Raw genomic sequence first — 19894 nt, forward strand, 5'->3', positions numbered from 1 at the left:
TCCTTAAAAAGGTATTTGTAATCAATATTCATGAGCACAGGTAAAGGGATTTAACTGTTATTTTTAAATATATATTATATGCACATAAATTTAATTTGGTTTTGTTATGACAGACCTTAAACCATGTGGGCAATCAATTGGTGTATGTTTTTTTTTTTGTAATAAGCCCTATTATAGATGAAAATAATTAAAATAAATATACTTGCTGAAAGTGAAGATAAATAAAAGCATTATTCTTCGTATTTTAGTGATTTCTTACGTGTTATAAAATGGCGCAAACAGCAGCTCTGTCTTTACCCCAAACATTTAAGGTTTATTGAGATTTTGACAGCTTGAGACAAACAAGGCATTTGGAATTATAATTTCAGTACAGTAATAAACAATATTAAATGTACAATTCCAAAAAAGGTTCTCCAAAAAACTGACGTACAATACGTGTTGATTTACACACACAACTTACATCACACAAACATGCGTGTACAGTCTGCACAGTACCTTTTTGTATACTCAAACGGGCATTCATTTGAACGATAACTCATTGGTCAATCAAACGCTGCCTTTTTGTATGACCGACTGAAGATTTGTCATAGCCTTGCACCGTATGTCTTAAAAAACTGAAGCACAAAGCACAAAGCCAAAAATCCTTTTTGGTTTTAACATAAGAGGAAGGCCCTTATCCCAAGATCTCTGATTAGAGAACATAAGCTACATCTGTGTTCATTGCCTTTCCAATGCTGTTTCCATCCTTTGTGGTGAAAGGATTCCATCTTCCCCTTTGGAATGTTTTAAGATTTATATTTATAAATACACCGTCGTTAGTATACATCTTAATATAATTCAACATTAGCAAGGGAATAACAGTTTAAAAATGTAAAACGTTCATTTGTTTTCTGAAAACTCAACAGTCAGGGTTTAAGGACTTTGATCGAGAGCATCTGACCTGAAGTAGTTAGTCTTTTCACAGATTTTTTTGGGGTTATTAATAGTTTTTCATACAGTACAAACATCTTCAGAAAAACTGGAAGCATATGGCAGTATACCCAGTGCACAATATACAGTAGATATTAAATATAGTCATGGAAAAATGTGCTGAAAGTTAAGTGAATAATATCAATGCAACCATAACTGTATAAAAAAATATTGGCATTTTCCTCTCTAAGAGTTGAGCTACAGTAGCAGTTTAGTGTAGTTGACAAAAGAACAGATGTATAAAAATGGATAATATTTAGTAAAAGTGCTTTACAGTTTAAGTCTGGGCAGTTGAACAGCACCGCTCCCATAATGCAGTTCAGCGGTCCGAACACAAAGTGGGCTGATGTCTCAGCTGGAACAGGGAGTGCAGGAGATTAGAGGTGAGCTGGGACTGTCTGCAGAGCGTCTCCTGTGGTGCGCTGCACATTCACATTCTGAAACAGTAATGAGAGAGAAAATAATCCTACATTACTTATCAGACATTTACAAATTTACTTTTGCTCATTGAATAATAGCTTGATATTCACGTATCGATCAACACAATGACTCGGATACAATTAGTTAAATGAAGGCAAAATTCATGCTTTCATCTAGTATAGGATATGAATGGACCTTGTGAGTGCTGTTAGTGGTTTGTACTGTAAATTACAGCTTGTCATAAAATACATCTCTTAAAAGGTAGATTTACATTATGGACATTAATACATGCTCATTGTTCATAAGTATTCATACATTACTGCTTTACTGAGACAAATCATTCAATGTCCTACTCATACCCTTACTCTCTGTGTGTGTGTGTGTGTGTGTGTGTGTGTGTGTGTGTGTGTTCGACATAGAGAGCTGTACTTCTAGACACATTCTAGTCATTGTCTGAGTGACAACATAACTGATCACTGATGTATTCAACAGAAAAAAGTAACCGGAGAATGTTTATTTTTCCAATTTGGATTTTTATATTTATAATAACCTTCACAAACACAAAAAAATCTGTTAGTTTACATTTGATTAAATAATTTAAGCATGTGTGTTCTCCAACAACCAGTTAACACTATTAATGATGGTATAGTAAACAGTGAACGTCTTGATTCGAGCGGAGGTTAGTGATTCAAATTTTGTTGGGCATTTCACATTAACCCTTCACATTTAAACAGTAAACAAGTGTTAACATAGATACAAAGATTAGCTTAAAATAACTTACTGCAATGAAAATTATATTGTGCGTCAATTCATATGCAGCATGTTGAGGTAAATATATTTGTCATTTGTATGCAGAAGTATAAAAAACAGGCTTTATTTTAATTAAATCAGGGTAACATTCATTGTTAAAAAACAAAAAACTACATGGTATTTAAAGACAGATTTACACACGCACGCATGCACAGAAGAAAGCAAATGAGAAAGCTGATATTTACAATGGCTTATACGGGCTACATATACTTCTATACTTGTGAGGAACCTCATTGACAATGCATTCCCTAGCCCCTTACCCTAAACTGAATTTAAACCTAATTTTAACCTTGACTCTAAAACCAAGTCTGGACCCTCAAACAGCCCTTTAAAAGGTCCAGCCCAAATGTCCTCACTCCCAAGGTCTAAGTCAAATTGGTCCTAACAAATATAGACGCACAAGAGCGCTAACCCTAACCCCACAAAGATGTAAGGGGAGAAAAAACTCCGCGCCCTGCAACTAGTCAAAACACAAGCAAATGGAGAAAACATCTTAACCAAAATCACAGCATACATTTTTCTATGCTGTTCCTCAAGGTTTTGGTGTCTTAATGTGGTGTTATGGAGGAATTTCCGACCCATTTTTATCAATTTTCGAGTGGTAAAAAAAGGTTAAATTTAGCACCAAATCTGTGTAACAAATGGTATCAACCCAAAAATTGCTGCAACAACTTATGAAACATAAGTGAGCATAGCAGCTATGCCATACACCTTCACAATATTTTTTTTTAAAGAAGATTTGTTAGGCATTTTATGCCTTTATTTGATAGTGGAAATGTTGGAAAAGAGAGCAGGGGAATAACATGCAGCGAACGGTCCGGCCAGTTGGGAATCGAACCAGCGACTAATTGCCCAGGGCATTTGCACCCATGTGGTATGCACCCTAATCACACGGCTATTGGATCGCCCTAATCATTTTTTATTTCTGATTTATGACTAGAACAAGCTGACACACAGTGCTGAGCTGCATCTCCAATTTATCTTCAGGTTCCCAGCTTTCAGATGATGTACACCACTTCTATGTGGCGTATACTGTTGACCTTTAATCTACCCCTGAACATCCATCCCCTTTTAAAAAGGGGGTGGAATGCTAAGAGGTTAATATAGCCAGCCTCTTTTGTTTTACTAATTTCCATTGTGTTCTGTGAGATTTGCAGGGTTGTGTTTTCTTAGCATTTTGTCTTATTTAATGTGTTTTCTAAAGTTGCAGTGCGTTGAGCTCTCAGGGCCAATGTAGGAAAAAGCCCATTTCTGCTCCGACTGAAAGGCAAAAAATGAAATGAGAGAAAAGTCACTGCTGACAGGATGGAGGTAGGAGTGTCAATGGTAAGTGATGTCACAGTTGTCTTGATTGCTGTCAGCGATCACTGGGAGATGGAGACTGAACACGGTTTCCTCTGCCATGTGTGAAAGATTTACATTCTCTGTGCAATAAGAAGAGAGGGACGGATCAGCACTGACTGTGAAGCCTTGCTTCAGGAGGGAGATGCAGGATAAATATGATGGAAGACATACAATGTGCCTCTCCAGAAACCAAAGAAAGTCACACACAGCTTTTACAGTTAAAGTGTTCACTGCGAGGCATTCTCCTGCTTGAGTCCCCGGTACAAGATGTGCAGTGAGGTGAATCAACCCTGAAGCGGATTCAAGTTTTCTACGTCGTCTGCTGAGAGACATTTCTGTGTGCTGCCTGGGATACCTACCTCTGGCCTGTCTCTTTGTGTGTTCACAGAATCCACGCCTAAATAGACAGACTCCACTTTACATCCTGAGAAAGAGCACAGAAAGTAAGGCTTATTAATAGCACAAAATTATCTTTGGTCATACTATTTTTCTCTAGGTGGCAAGTTTACATTGGACTTCAAATAGAAATATTTTAAAGGCATAATATGCAGTGTTATCCTAAAAAAAAATAATGTATAGACTAATACACACACAAAAATCATCACTTATGACCCTCTAGAAGTGTGGTAGGGTCTGTATCTGCAGAGACTCTGCCCTCTGCCTGTATTTTCTCTTTTCTTCTTATGTTTCGGTGTGCAGGACGTTAATGGGTGTCGACAAAGAGCCTTTGGGCCTCATGCGGGTGTATAACCCCCAGCCAATAACAGCGTGCAGGTAGTGCAGCCCATTCTAATTCCTAAAACCGCCGCTTCGCCCATCAGCGTCTCATACCGACGCACAAGTTCAACTGTCACACACACAGGGAAACAGACAGGATGAAGCTCTGCATTAACTCATAATCCGACAATGCTGCACCTTCCTAGGGAGGAATCTTTCATTTAGAACATAACCGCCATGAAACAATCGGAAAATATTGGGCGTTTCCCAATATGTGTTCTTCTATTGACTTGTGTGCTTGTGTCCCTGTGAAACGTCATCTCGTGTTGCCAAAGTACTGTCCCAATACACAAGTTCGCATTTCGCCAAGAACAGTTAAAATTCCCGGATGTATTCTTGACACGCCCATTTACCGAGAATACATCGGTTGGTAACTTGTATGAACTTCGCAGCACCTGTATCCCAACATTCATTGCGGCATTCAATGATTGTTGGATTTCCAGTACATAGACAGCCCAAAAACGGGACAATTTTAACAATTTTCGCCATCTTATTCATCACTAAATTCACTTCTGAGAACATTTTAGGCGAGAAATGAACGGTTTATATTTCGAATATAGGCAGTCTTGCGAAAATCTTTGCCGAATTGACAATTGGCTCCAAAGTTTTCAGAGTTTTCGGAGCTCCATAAAATGACGCGGCCGCCAGCTTGCGCCTGCCGGGGCCGCTTGCTCGGCGCTCGGACAGTCACACTCGGAGATCCCGCTGTAAGACGGAGGTCTTTTAGACCGGTCCCGTAAATAAGAGGCTTTTATTTCGCCGTTTCAGATCGTTTGTTTAAATATCACAACACATGTGGTTAACTGTCTTTTCGGAGTTAAACTCAACAAACACACACACACACACACACACACACACACACACACACACACACACACACACACACACACACACACACACACACACACACACACACACACACACACACACACACACACACACACACACACACACACACACAGCGCAGCAGGCAGAGGAGAGATATACCATAGATAGACTGTATATTATTAGTCTATGAGATATACCCGTTTCTTTTCGGGAGACTTGTTTAAATTATGCCATAGGCTATAGCCTACATTATATTTTGTATTTAGTTCATATTTTTGGTGTATTTGTTTTCTGATTTATTAGAAGTTGAATTTCAGTCTTTATGATAAATGAACAGTTGTACATAAAGTGGTAACATGCTATGACATGTTATGTAGACTAAAGGGGAGACACCAACCTTTATAATTTGAATTTCTAATTTCCATCTCCCTGGGCATATACAGTGCACTACAATAATATAGAAATGATAATTCCACATAACACTAATAGGAACACATAGGACACACCAGTGCATATGCCTATTTATTTGTTTAATTTAAACTGACTTAAACTTATACGCTAATAATAGTAGGGATCACGTTCCACTCTTTTGAATAAGTAAGGGGTGTTTGAGCTAAACCATAAACAATAAAATTAAAGCTCAATTAGTTTTATTTTTCAATATTATTGCAATAGTTGTAGCATTATGAGGTTTTCTTGTCCGGAGATTGTTTTAATACAAAGTGGTTATATTGTTGTGGTTTTTATTTCTAGCTGGTATTTTGGAGCCCTGCAGGTAGCCTCTGTGCTGGGAGTGTTGAGCAATAACAGGAAGAACGCATCGTCTCAAACTGTTAACAGCGTTTTCTGTGCTTGTGAACTTGCGAGTTAATTCTTCCAAGAACAACCAGTAAGAACGTTCTCCCCAAGAACACAAGTCCGTACTTTGCATTCTTGGTATTGAGAAACGCCCAATGTTTTATTCCTCTGATTCACTGCATTCTACGGCGTGCCCTCACTTCATTTACTCTCTAGCTCGCTCGACCGCTGTGTTCTCTCTCTGGCTCTGAGCCGGGGAGGAGAGGTCAACTTTGAACACAAACAGTGTTGTTTTCAAACAGTAAGCAATACTCACTTCATATTTTACCTTTAAAATAAAAAAATAAGAGAGTTTTGCTGTTATGTTTCAGACAGAATGATGCAACAAAAAAACATGGATGCCTTTTTGGGTAACTTAACGTGGAAGATTAATAATAGTCAATATTATATGTTGATATAAGCCTAGAAAATTATAGAACTCACCGTAAGCCATGGGGGTCAACTTCAAAACCGTGTGCAAAGGACACTTAAGGTAAGGCAACTCATCTGTGGAGACAGAGACAGAAAGTTATGAAACATCTTTAAAGTTGCAGGGTTAAGTTGTACAGCATATTTTCATTTAAGGCTGCAAATGGTGCTTTTCAATACGTTGTAATTTAGCAAAAGAAATATATTCAAAAAAAAAATTTCAATTAGCCTGATGTATATCATAAATCAGCAAATAATCAGAAAACACTTAAATTTTTTGTTCATATCACCTACTGTAAGTATTTCATACCTGCAGTCTTGTCCAGGAAATATGCGAGAAGACAACGCATGACGGCCTGGTGACAAACGACCAGAATATTCTCCTGTCTCTCCAACTCCATGATCACAGGCTCCAGTCGCTGCACCAGGTCTTCATAAGACTGACGGAGAATCAAAGACTGTTCAAAAACACACAGTTTACAAGACACAAACCTATCCATTCACCTCTAAAGAATAATAATGAGACGTTTGGAGACGAGGAACCACATTCTCACCTCTCCTTTAGGATAGCGGTAGCGGTACTTGTCTTGGTCTCTCAGTGCAAACTCCAGAGGGTAATGCTCTTGGATCTCCTCGTACATCATTTCCTCACACACACCCTTAGTAAAGAGGGGAAAAGATGTGTTTAGCTTGAGCGAACAAATTCTTTGCATTCATTTCTGACAAATACAGGAATCGACATACAGCATCTATTTCGTTGAGGGACTTCCACTGTTCATATGGCACTCCCAGGCACTCCGCTGTCTGAATTGTCCTCTTCATCTGGCTGGTCCACACTTTCAGATCTTTGATGTTCTGGTCCTGGATGAATTTCCTCAGACTTTTGGCAAACTGGAACCCAAGAGACCGAATCCATCCAATGAGAACAATCATTTCTCTTCAAACACCATACTGACATATCTTTTAGACTACATTTAAACTCACACTCAAACACGCACCTCTTTTCCCCTGGCGGACAAGCCAGAGTCTCCTCCGATCCGTCCCTTGATGTTGAGGTCGCTCTCCCCGTGGCGACACAGGTAGATGGAGCGTGGCGTGATGTGAATGTTCATCAGGTAGTAGACGATTCGGCTTTGGATGTGGTCAAGGACGCGGTTCACCAGGTAACGACAGCCCACGTCCATGATCTTTATGTAGGACAGATCCCTGGAGCAAAGAGAGTCAGTCAACCGTCTGCGATCTTGAGAAGGTAGTTTGATCTGACGATAGTCATTTTGTGTTTCCTCACCTGTCCAGAACCTCGTCCAGAGGCTGGTAGGAGGACTCGTAACACTTGATCCTCTTCATGAAGTCCTCAATGACCTCCTCTGTGTTGCAGTGTATGTAGTCTGGGCTGTCCAACTTAACTTGCTACAAAGGGAAGAGGGTGTGAGCAGAGAACACAGGACAATGGCACTGCTTTCAGCCTTTTCTTTTTACACTTGTTTGTTTGTTTGTTTAGATTTGAACCAGAGCTTGAAAGTCTTATTGGTGTACCTTCATATGTCCACATTTTAACTGCTTCTGGCACCCAAACGCGCACATATTTTGAAACTTCGCAATGTCACTCTATCATTTGCAAGGAAGAGCGAATTTGTCAGATATCTTTTTTAAGTATTACTTATGTCGCCAATTTTTTTTCTCTCAAAATAACTACAGAACATTGTTTGCTTAACATATTTTCAATGGTTTGTACTGGATAGAACAAAAAGAGAAAAGGCTTACCACTATGTTTTGTGCAATAACATCTGGGTCCTCACACACAGACTCCACAAAAAATACCTGCATTGACAAGACAATATAATAAACTTAGAGGCCATCAAGTTAACGTGACTGATTGAATTCAATAAAACCTTGCCTTGGTTAACCTACCTTGAATCCATTCTGCTCAGCGAACTTGATGATGGTTCCTCGTCTTTCTCTTGTTGTATTTGTGGCATCAAACACCTGAAACGGCAGAGGGAAAAAAAACACTCCTTATGAGATTCCCGAAGGAAATTTGTCTTAGACACATACAGTAGTGTTATACAGCCCTGATATGTATTGATATTATGATGATTTGCCATGGAGAACCATGGGACAGCATCAAGGACTCACCGCCACCTGTCCTCCTTCCACACTCAGGTACTGCCGAACATCATTAAGTGCTGCCAACGCACACTGGCTGTGGAAGGACACCAGACACAGAGTCAGTGTACTGCAAAGACTTCTAACGTTTGTTACATCGATTATTATTTAGGTAGACACACTTTAAACATTTCAACCGTATCTTTAGATGCTGTGTGTTGTAGAAATTTGTCACATGAAAAACAATATGAAACAACCTTTTTTGATTTTACTGTATGTTATGTTTTTACTTTTGGTCCTTGATGTAAAGTATTTTGGATACCTGCTGGTTGCTGTAAAGAGCTATATAAATACATCTTGAATTCAAAATGTTTTAAATCATAGTATTGTGAATCATTTGTTTTTTTTAAGATGAAGACATCTTGCACCCAACAAGTCCAAGGCAAAAAGAAGATGTTAAAAGGGTTACTAAAATTACCCATCACAACAATTATAATTAGGAATAATTAAAAAACTGTGTTTGTGCACAATAAGTCCAAGTTGAACCAGAAAGAAACTCTCAATATAATATTTGTTTAATTTATGTTTTCATTTACAAATAAGTAGTGTAGGTCCTACAGAATAAAAATGGTCTACAGAATTACCTTAAGAAATATAACTTGTCATCTGGATACAGTACTGAAGTATTATGTAATTACTGTATATAAAGTGTATATCAGGGTGGTCAACCGTGTGCCGCAGAGAGCCAAAAGTCTGCCAGTTTTCAGTCCATCCGATCACCTGAAAACCTGCAGACTGTTGACTCGTCACTGCTCATGGTTGGCCAATCGGTGTAGACTTACCGTCTGATTTTTAACCCCTCTTCATTATCTGGACGGAAGAACTCAAAGGACTTGTAGATCTTTAGACACTCCCTCCGGTACTGGCCAACGTTGAACTCTGTTACAGATGAAAAATGTGTATTTTTCAAAAGATGGGAGTACAGCTGATTTCTACAATGTGTGTATGTGTTGGGGCTGTAGCTGGTACCTTTGGTTGGCACACCTATCCAGTTTAAGTAGCGTGTGAGCTTCTTTGAAATGTAAGTCTTCCCTCGAGCTGGAAGTCCAACAGTCACAATAAGGGTCGGACAGTTTGTCATACACACTGTGAGAGAGAGAGAGAGAGAGAGAGAGAGAGATTTTAATAGATTTAACTCCTCAACCGGCCCGTCAGACACCGCCTACCAAGAGCCTGGGTCTGTCCGAGGTTTCTTCCCAAGAGGGAGTTTTTCCTCGCCACTGTCTCACTGCTTGCTCTTGAGGGAATTACTGTAATTGCTGTAATTGTTGGGGCTTTGTAAATTATAGAGTGTGGTCTAGACCTACTCTATCTGTAAAGTGTCTCGAGATAACTCGTGTTATGATCTGATACTATAAATAAAATTGAATTGAAACTCACTTCTTCTCACACATTTAATTGGCTTTGTGTGGCTTGTCAAAATTATTCCATTCAGTAAGAGTTTAATAGTCTTGAAAGTTGTTCATTATTACACCCGACAGTGAGAACACTTGTTGCAAAGCTGTTAATGAGAATGAGAAAAAAAGAAGGGATTTCCTTTAATTGTTAATTACTTTCTTTATTTTAAATATTTAAATTGTCATTTTTAATACACTTTAAAAGTAGGTTCAAATGCTAAACTCCTGCGCATAAAAAAACCCCATTACAACCCTGAGCTCTTTTGTATACAGTATATCCCTCCTCATGTTTACTGAGACAGTCCCTCACCTCACAGACCTCACAGAAAAGAAGAAGAGACTCTTCAGTGAGTAATGTAGTAATACATGTATACTAGAAGGTATAGGCATAGGCCCAGATGCGGATGCAGGACTGGACTGTTTGTTTTCAAAGAAACAGCAATAAGGAAAGCAGAGCTTGACTCAGCAAAAACAAGCCTGCAGAGAGAGCAAACCAGAGTGAGAGCGAGTGGCTGAAATAAAACACAAGTGCTCACTCTCACATCCACACTAACACAGGTCAACACCCATCAGACATGTTGGCTGTGAGTGGGGTAAATTGATGTATTTGGGTCATGTGTGTATCATGGTCAAACCCAAATTCAGCGAGCTTGCAATAATCCCTCCAATCGCGAAATGTACTTCCATGCCTGTGATGTTAGGAGGGTATGATGGTGCAACACACAAAAGTCAAGAATAACAGTTATTCAGCAATTAATTAGTGTGCTTCATCTGAAACAACCGCGCGCAAATGTCACATAAAGGAACATCTTTAAGACGAACTGGGCCCAGGAACACATGAATAAAATAAAATATGATGAAACAAAAATAAAATATATTAGCAGCATCACATCCCAGTCACATCCTTTGCGGCACTTAACGGCCGGCTGCATCTTACCCCGTCTCTGAGCTATGTGCCCGTTTTTGCACGGCATCCAGATCTTCCTAAGCGGGTTCTGGGTGAGCTCCCGGGGGGAAGTCTCCAACATGAACTCATCGTTGTCTAACATCATGGAAGTTGGATCACTGCTACCCTCCTAATGTTTAACTGAGGCGGCGGGCTGTAGCCCTGGCAGTGTGATTCACTGGGGGTGGAGGTGCGGTTGGATGTCACATATCAGCTGAGAACAGCAGTTGTTCATTACCGTAACGACTGGAGACTGAGCGCAACACAGAATGATGGAGCAAAACAAGGAGCCATGCATGGACAGCATGTGGACAGCATGTGCAGTAACTTTCCTTAACCAGCATTTCAGTCGTGTTATTTTCACCTGAACTATAACGGCCTCAATTTGTATTTTCAATTATTTACTAATTTCATGTTCCAGTGTTACCCCAGGCAGTTATCACAGACTTGTTTCCAATTTAATTTTTCAGCAGCACACAATGCACTAATATGCTACTTTAAGACTAGAAGGCACTTCGTGTCAGTAGCCTAATGACTCAAAAGACAAAATAATCTTATAACTCAAAGTCTACTTGGCCTACTAGCTTTTCGAGAGCTTCGAAATATAATGGAAACTGGCAAACCATAAAATATTTAACTATATTATTTAATATTAATAACTTTCCTTTGTCAACCATTATATTAACAAATGTACCATTATTCACAGAACATGTTCAGGAATGGGAGGCTTTGTTTAAGTTTGTTTTGTTAACTTTTTGTAGCACATTCTGTTTTTGTTGTCTTTTGGACAGTCTTGTGATGCTCAATATTTGAATTAACCTTCTGTGGTATAAACTAATACAATGTATTGAATCCTTTTTATAAATATTCCAGACCATAAGCAAACAAATACTTATTTCTAAGAAAACACCTTTTTAAATGTTACCGTAATGACGCGGGGAGTGAGCAAAAGAAGCTGAAAAAAGCAGATGTTAAAACAAAAACAAGCGTTAAGCTGCTCAAATGCAGCACACATGGGCAGTGAATGCAGCTGAGAAATGAACCAATCAGAGAAGAGATGAGAGGTCCAGCGGCCAATAGGAGAGGCGGCTCTGTGATAAGGAGGGCGTGCTGACTGCATGGAGCTCAGATCGTTTAAGCCACTCACACGACCCAGTCACGGGCCCCACAGACCACTCTCGTGGTAAAAGTCGCCAACAACTTCAACATCAGATAATGTAAATTTAAATTAAATTGAATAAAAAAAATGTATATATATTTCAATTAGTATTATTTTATTATTATTTTAAATATATTCAGTATGCAATGATATAAAAACACAGAAAAGCAGCAGATCTTCACATTTAATAGTCTTGAATAAGCAAGTGTTGATAAATGACTTTAAACAATTGTCAATTAATGTTTATGCAGATCAACTAATTGCAACATCAACTAATCATGTCAGCACAAGACCAATTATTTGTTCTCCAGTACAGTTAAGCCTTCCATGAGGTCTCAGGTGCAGTTACAGCATAACAATGCATTAGTTTTAATTAATTTCCGTCTCTGTACAGCAGTGTTGTGGTCCTATAAGCCAAAATGTGTGTGATTAATGTTTGTACAACCAAAGCAACAGATGGAAAATGCTGACTACATCAATATCCTGCATGAGACAAGAAAAAAAATAAGTCAAGAACAGCAGCCAGAACATCAGCAACTATCTATACAAAACAAGTTCAATTCAAGTTTCACTTTAAAGTAATGACTGAAAACATCCAGACTTGAATATGGACACCTGCATTGTGTTTGTTTTCAGCCCAATGAGACTAATGTAGGGTCAAAGCTGTAACACCAGGGGGCGCTGTGTACTTTCACCAGTGTTTCTGAGCAGTAGACCGGTGGATTGCTCTGGACCCAAGCATCTAAAATAGAAATTGTGTGTGTGTGTGTGTGTGTGTGTGTGTGTGTGTGTGTGTGTGTGTGTGTGTGTGTGTGTGTGTGTGTGTGTGTGTGTGTGTGTGTGTGTGTGTGTGTGTAAGAAAATAAAGAAGTACCTGAATTAAGCAATCACGTGAATACATTTATAAAATTACAAATCAAAAAACTAAATCAAATTCTATAAAGTATCTCTACTTTTAATGTCTTGATGACGTTGTAGCTTGCTAGCCTGCTTTTACTTTCCCTCACTCACCTCTTCTAGACGTAGCCTACATAAAACAGATTCCTCAGCTGCAATTAAAATCTTCCTTAAAAGTTTAAACCTCTACGTCTGATGTGGGCTGGACCTTTGGATTCTGAAACGTGTGGCATATTAGGCTGGGTGCCAAATTGCAGCATTTATCAAGCTCCTGTCACATCTCTGGTTAGCTTTTAGCTTGTGACTTTCTCTCTGTCCTCTTTATTTTTTAAATTTTTGTTGAGAAATGTAACAACTCACAGATTAAAATGCTGAATAACAAGTATTTTAAGGCTGACAAATGCTGGTAACAATCATTTATAGTATGACCAGTTGCAGTGTTTGGCAGTGAAGTGTGATTTGCAGCAAGTTGATACAGGGTTAAACACTATCTTGTCTGGATCATATATTACCAAACACAGCCTAAAATATGCATTGTTGTATCCATTAGGTTACGTTATGTTGTGTATGTAACAGAGGAACTAAATAAAACATAATGTTGAGTCTATAATCTAATAGTGATTTCAAGTTCAAGTTACTTTATTGTCCCCCAATGGGGCAATTTGTTGATTTAGGCTAGAGCGCGTGAGTTGTTTTAGTTTAAAAAGATCAGGACCTTTTGGTTTCTGCTGACCTTCTACACTTCAAACATATGATTGATATTTGCATTAAGATGTAGTTACCCTCCCATTGTGCAGCTATGACAGCCTCCACACTTGGGAAGGCTTTCTACAAGATGTTGGAACTGCAGGGATTTGCCAGACCCTGATAAGGCAATATGGCCTGGCTTGCAGTAGGCATTTGAACTCATCCTAAAGGTGTTGGACGGGGTTGAGGTCAGGGCTCTGTGCTGGTCAGTCGCCTTCCTCTGCACCAAACCTAGACATGCCTTCATCATTTCTTCATGGACCTAGTTTTGGGAACAGTTTGGGGAAGAAGGCCTTTCCTTTTTCAAGATGACATTGCCCCTATACGAAAAAAACTCAGCATACTATTGCCTAAAATACTATTGAATGCTTTACTGTTAAGATGTCCCATCAACTACAACTAGGGGGGTTAGACCAAACCATTAAAAAAAACAGACTTTGAATAAAAGTATGTGGACGAAGAATGAAGCTCAAGAAGACGCTCAAGGAGATAGCTGGTTTTGTCCAATCAATAGTCTGAAACACAAAGATATTCATTTTACACTGATATAAGCCAAAGAAAAACATCAAGCACCCACACTGGAGAAGCTGCAAACAGATTCTTTTTAGCATTTTTGTTTGACAAATGACGATTAAACGATTAAATCAACGATCAAATATGTTGGCATTATGTTAGGATAATTATTTATCAAAGAATGGACAAAATCACTCGAGTTCTCTCAAAGTTCATTTTTACTTGCAAGTAGAGTCAGTTTTACAGCACTTCAGCACACAATAGCGTCTTTTTAAAGAAGTTAGGAGTCAAGTTATTTATTCGGTTCATGCAATCAGTAGCTTTTCTTCTTATCTCTGGTCATGCCCGGCATCTCCTCCACATTATGCACCCTGCCCTCAGGATACATCCTGTGCTCTGTGCATGGACACTCAGCTTTCACGATTAAAGGAGAATTAAGGTCGATTTCAACACGTAGCTATGTTGTTTGCTATGTTGTCGTAGTACTGTCAGTACTAATCGGTGTTGCCTACACCGAGTTATGCTACTGCTAACTTTCGCACCCAGGCGGCTGAAACGGGGCAGGTTTTAAACGTGCTTTTAGCCTTCACAGACCCTTCACCATACCTAGAGATTGCATGGTTTTATTTCATTTAGCCTAATAGCTGGTTTGATTTGCATTGAGAAATGATTTTATGGAAAGTACCCCATGCCAATCTCTAGGTATGGTGAAGGGTGTGTGATGATGGGGGGCTATTTTGATTCCAAAGGCCAAGGGAACTTTATCAGGATGCATAGTTTCCTGGATCCATGAAATAACTGGCCTTTAAAAATAAAAATCTGCCTGCCTCTATGCGAATTTAACTTAGGGGTGTACTTACTTATGCCCCATGTATTTTAAGGAAGAACATTTATTTATTTACGATACATTATTCATTCACAAAGAAAATTGGTGTCCTTAAAAGGTTGGATTTTTCCTATTTTTTTAATTAAGGCATTAAGATCAATTTCCAAAAGATGATTTTTGTAATCCTCTTTTTAGTCAACTTTAGCATGGGTTCATAAACCTATGAGTAACACTGTATGTGTACTGGCTGTTAGTACAACGTGTATGCATTTCTTTCACATCTACTGCAGCCATATTCACTGTGTACACTCGGAAGGAATTCGTTCACATGGCAAGGCACTTGTAATGACATCTCGAACATGTTTAAAAACCTGCCCCGATTCAGCCGCCTGGGTTCGAAAGCTAGGAGTAGCATAACTCGTTGTAGGCAACAACGATTATTTTTCTCGCTACTGACAGCACTACGTGACAACAAATAACATAGCTACATGTTGAAATCGAAATTTAACACATGAAAGACAGAAATACTGAAACAGAAATACTAAAACAGCAGTTTGGATGCAAATGGTTTAACAAAGAACCTGAAGCAAAACCACTCTAAGCATAATTTTTCTAACACATTAATTTTGAGACGATCAACTACAATTAATAAACTAATCTTTTCGGCACTAATTCTTATCTAGTCTAATCCAGAATCAGTCCTTCTGTGTTACATGCGACAGGCTGACAGAGGAGGCGTGTTTCATCTGAGCAAGCAAGATTTACTTCTCCATTGTACAGAAATGTTGCTACTAATGTTGCTATTTGCAAGCATAGCTACATGTACAAAAATAACAAAAAACAACCTTGCACTTAAATGTTCCCAGATGCCAAAACATCAGTTTGATCAGTTCACTGAGCAGGCATACAATGACTGCATAGGCATTACACATACAAATGTAGACGACTACCAGCTCTGCCTGAAGCCTATAATGAGATTCTGAGTGAGCGGGTGAACTTTCCCCCAGATAGAGAGCAGACACAGGGAGGGAGGTGCAGTGAGCCAGCGAGTGAGTCGATGAGCAAGGATGAGAGGGAGCGATTTATTGTGATTATTTTGAAAATAAGGATTAGAGAGGTGGAAAAAGAGGGTGGGAGAAGGTAGATTTACTGCAGCTGGCAGCGTCTAAGGAATGGAGGTAAATATGTTCTAAATGGTGGAATTGTAGGGATATAATCTGTTTTGGGTCTGCTGCACCCACTAAAGCATATTTCTCTCCGTCTGCAGTTTAAACACATATGGGCTATGTGGGCACTCTAGAGACAAAGCTAACTCAATGCTTTCACAACCATTGTCTTCTTGTCATCACATTTACATCACTATTAACAGCGAGGACATCTTAATATGCACATAAACTGTTATCACCATACTAAATAGCTAAAATACAAAGTAGCTGTTTGTATTTTGTTCTTAAAATATAGGCCTAACTAGGCTTCCAAAAATACACAAGTATGCAACTTTCTAGCACGTTTTTTCCTGTTTTTCTGCTTAGCCCCACCTCTCTCTGTGTGTTGGCAGACAGACAACCCAGCAGAGCACATCTCCTACTCACTAACAGCCTGAGCTTTATTCATCCCTAGTAAATCTGCCACAACATTTAAACCACAGTGACCATATTCGTACAAGGAACAGCAGTGGATCTACCCTCAAGATACAAAGTTTATATCAGACACTTGGTAGAGTTTGTCTCTCTGCATGGTGTTTGTCAATATGACAGCACAGTAACACAATGTTAAACAGGCCCTCCAGGCTTCATGAAAAATAGAGTTACGTAATAGCCTATTCTTATAATAACTGGATTATATAGGCTATAAGAATTGATTCAGATGCCATTCATATGCACATAATCCTTTGTAGTATGTGAAGTATTCATCGAGGAACCTCAATAACAGGCAATATTTAGTAGGCTGGGTTTGACAGCATGCAAGCGTTAACACAGAAATGTTCAGGCTGAAATGTTTAGGGCAACTTTCAGGCACCTTTGACAGAAGTCATCACCCGTTAGACCAGGATTTTGGACCCAAATTGACACTGAAGTCTCTTCTCCATCTGTCCCATCCACTGCTACACTTTACTTACAATTGGTTAAAATAAATGTGTGCCTACAAGAATTACTATAACAAAAAAATACATTTTAAAGCAAGTCCAGCATGTCCTTCGCAAACAAAACTGACTGTTTTGGTATTTTATTCACAGCCATTGTGTGAGCCATATGGGGAGCTCCTACATTTGTGATGCCCAATGATAATACTGGATGTCCTGCAGGGGAACCAGGGGTTCCCTGGAGAGTAAAAAAAGAGCCTGGAGGCCAGTGTACCATCTGATCCTAAGTTTACTCTCCTCCTCCTGCCACACATATTGGTCAGACAGTACATTACCTTTGCATCCTAATGAGCAGACCCACAACAACAACAACAACAACAACAACTAGGCTAACTCTAGACATTTCTCAAACATTCTTGAGTCCCAACTTAATCTCTCAGATCTGTTTGGGGGTCTTTGACACAGCATTATAATAAGTGTCATCATGACGTGTTTTACATCCTCTCGTAACTGCCAGTCCATGTTAGCTTACAGGCTAGCTAACCCAGCAGCTGCAGCCAGGCTTAGCAGATAGGGAGATGTTAGCTACCAAAGCATCCTTGGCATTTGCAAACTATTTCTTTGCTACGTGAAAGCTGAAATACCCAGTCGTTCTCAAATGTCACGGCTGTGTGCCGCCCGCAGACTGTGCCGCCTCTCCTGGTTAGGAACTTGGAAGCCCTGTCAGCTCTGAAGCATGCCTACGTGACACAGACTTGTTTACTTCCTTCGCTCGCTAGCCCAGCTGCTCTGCAGCACTCACTGCACACAACGTCGACTGACAAGAGTGTCAAAAATACAGAAGTGTAGAAGTGAGAACTCAGCAGGAGTTTGCACCCTACCTGCCCTGTCCCACGTGTTTCTCGGGCGGCATGAGCCCCTCATGGTCCAGGTTTAAAGCCTCTTCTTCCCAGCGTGGTGAGCAGCGGGAGTCCCTACAGCAGCACAGGCAGCAATGAATGAAGCAAGTGGGCGCTGAGAGAAACGCGCGCTCATCATTGCGCGTCCATAAGCGCGCACAAGCATCCACTTGTTATTGTATTGTTGATAGTATTGCTGTGCTCATGTAGGCCTACCTCTCTCTTTACCTAACCCTGTCTGCATATATATTTTAAGCCCTTTGTGTGTATGAACAATAATCAGTCACATATGCACCAGCCAGCTGTGGCCCTGGACCCCAGACCACACATGACCCAAGATTGTTTTTTTGTTATTTTCATTGATTGTACATTTCTTGGAGAATTTTCACCACTTAAGTACAAAATCATCAACACATAACCCCTCAAGCCCTGTCTTGTAGGTGAATACTGTGTCAAAATGTATGATAGCTTTATTATTTCAGTTTATATTATGCTCAGGTCCAGATGGTTAAATCTTAAGTAGTCTTTTCAAATGTTCTTGTATTTGCCGGTTCTAGAATTAAAGAACAGAAACAACTTGAACAGTAAGCTATATGTACAGACAGTACAGATCTGCTCAAAATTATTGGAGTGAAACAGTGGGACTTTAGCTCTTTTTGTGGCCAATGACTAATAAGAAATCAATGAGAATACTATTGAGACTATACCTGAACCCTGAGCGCATCTTAGTAAATTCATTTTCATTGCTTGAGTTTTTTTTATGTGCAATCCATCTTCTATTTTTTTCATAGGATTAGGATAGGATAGACTATTTATTTAATATTTTTTTTTTATTTTAATTTTTTACCAATTCCACATATAGCTTTTAATCTTGTAGTCTTTGTTTAAGAATTGTGATTTACAGTGTTTTGTTTTAACTTGTGTATTTTTTCACTTAGCTACAACTGATTGTCCACTTGTAGTAGTCGTACACTCATACATACTCATACTATATATATATATATATATATATATATATATATATATATATATATATATATATATATATATATATATATATATATATATATAAAATGTGTAAATAATAAAGCAATCTACTTGGAGGTGACAGGGGATGAACACAATGCACTGAGATGTGGGCCCAGCAGTAACTTTTGCCTGTAATGTCAAAATTACATTTAAGCATAATTCCTTATATTTTTATTTTTTTTTCTAATTTGATTCTCTCACAATGCTGAAAGAGAGTTTATCTCATTCCCACATGTAGATTTTGATTCTAACTAAGTGAGACATCCAATCTGGAACATAATGTGAGCACTGTTTGTCTGAACAGATAAAGGTACAAGGCCACAGTAAACTATCTTTCTCTGCCTATTCAGTTTTTCCCATGCCAATTGAGATGTAACTGGGGGGGTAAAAGTCGTATAGGGAGGAGGCGGCGAAATGGCTTTGAGATGTCTCTTGTGTTTTTTTTATTGATCGTCTTCATGTGTATCAGATTGCCTGTAAGAATTGTAGCGTCATAATAAGCTAAGTGCGTGTGTGCTGTCACTCTGAAGATACATATAAGCCTAGTGTTTCTGTTCACTCATTTGAAGAAACCCTTTCCACACTGGGCTGCTGTCTTTTGTGAAATTTATGTTCTTCCTATATTTGCAAATATATTTTTAATAAAATACAAAAACCTAACTTTAGTCTTTGACTGTCTTATTTGTTTCACTTTACTAAACTTTTAAAGCTTAACTCCTGATGCAAAAGAAAATTCCACAACATGCCGCAGGAGCTTCATAACAGGTTAATAATCTGGCAATGGCCTTGTGTGAGAATAAGAGACAAAAAGCAGCATC

General features: G+C 39.0%; 1 protein-coding gene across 9 annotated transcripts; it reads right to left on the bottom strand.

Annotated features, from left to right (window-relative positions):
• Window positions 1-288: 288 nt before the first annotated feature.
• pfkfb4b (6-phosphofructo-2-kinase/fructose-2,6-biphosphatase 4b) lies at window positions 289-18164 on the bottom strand. Of its 9 annotated transcripts, none has more exons than XR_005638985.1 (15): window positions 10915-11071; window positions 9550-9666; window positions 9363-9459; window positions 8551-8617; window positions 8326-8400; window positions 8179-8235; window positions 7703-7824; window positions 7413-7620; window positions 7159-7305; window positions 6969-7073; window positions 6725-6854; window positions 6430-6492; window positions 3903-3967; window positions 3540-3623; window positions 289-1391 (listed from the first exon to the last, which is right to left on the bottom strand). XR_005638985.1 is itself a non-coding variant. In XM_039797998.1 (14 exons), the coding sequence occupies exons 1-14, from the start codon at window positions 11027-11029 to the stop codon at window positions 1347-1349; spliced, it is 1428 nt and encodes a 475-aa protein (XP_039653932.1). In that variant the 5' UTR covers window positions 11030-11071; the 3' UTR covers window positions 289-1346. The 9 variants fall into 9 exon arrangements, 4 of the variants coding, with proteins under 4 accessions (XP_039653932.1, XP_039653934.1, XP_039653930.1 ...); XR_005638984.1 differs by having other exon boundaries at window positions 289-1406; XR_005638983.1 differs by having other exon boundaries at window positions 3540-3967.
• Window positions 18165-19894: the final 1730 nt, after the last annotated feature.

Source organism: Perca fluviatilis, chromosome 4, assembly GCF_010015445.1.
Source record: "Perca fluviatilis chromosome 4, GENO_Pfluv_1.0, whole genome shotgun sequence".
Taxonomy (NCBI): Eukaryota; Metazoa; Chordata; class Actinopteri; order Perciformes; family Percidae; genus Perca; species Perca fluviatilis.

What these genes read in the sequence shown, in the direction of transcription:
- pfkfb4b (XM_039797996.1), bottom strand. Translation starts at nt 11,029, where the DNA reads ATGATGTTAGACAACGATGAGTTCATGTTGGAGACTTCCCCCCGGGAG. An exon ending in GCACATAGCTCAGAGACGGG is followed by an intron (nt 9,667 to 10,914) that starts GTAAGATGCAGC and finishes TCTCTCTCACAG; the next exon opens with TGTGTATGACAAACTGTCCG. An exon ending in GTTGACCCCCATGGCTTACG is followed by an intron (nt 3,968 to 6,429) that starts GTGAGTTCTATA and finishes GCTCTTTCTCAG; the next exon opens with GATGTAAAGTGGAGTCTGTC.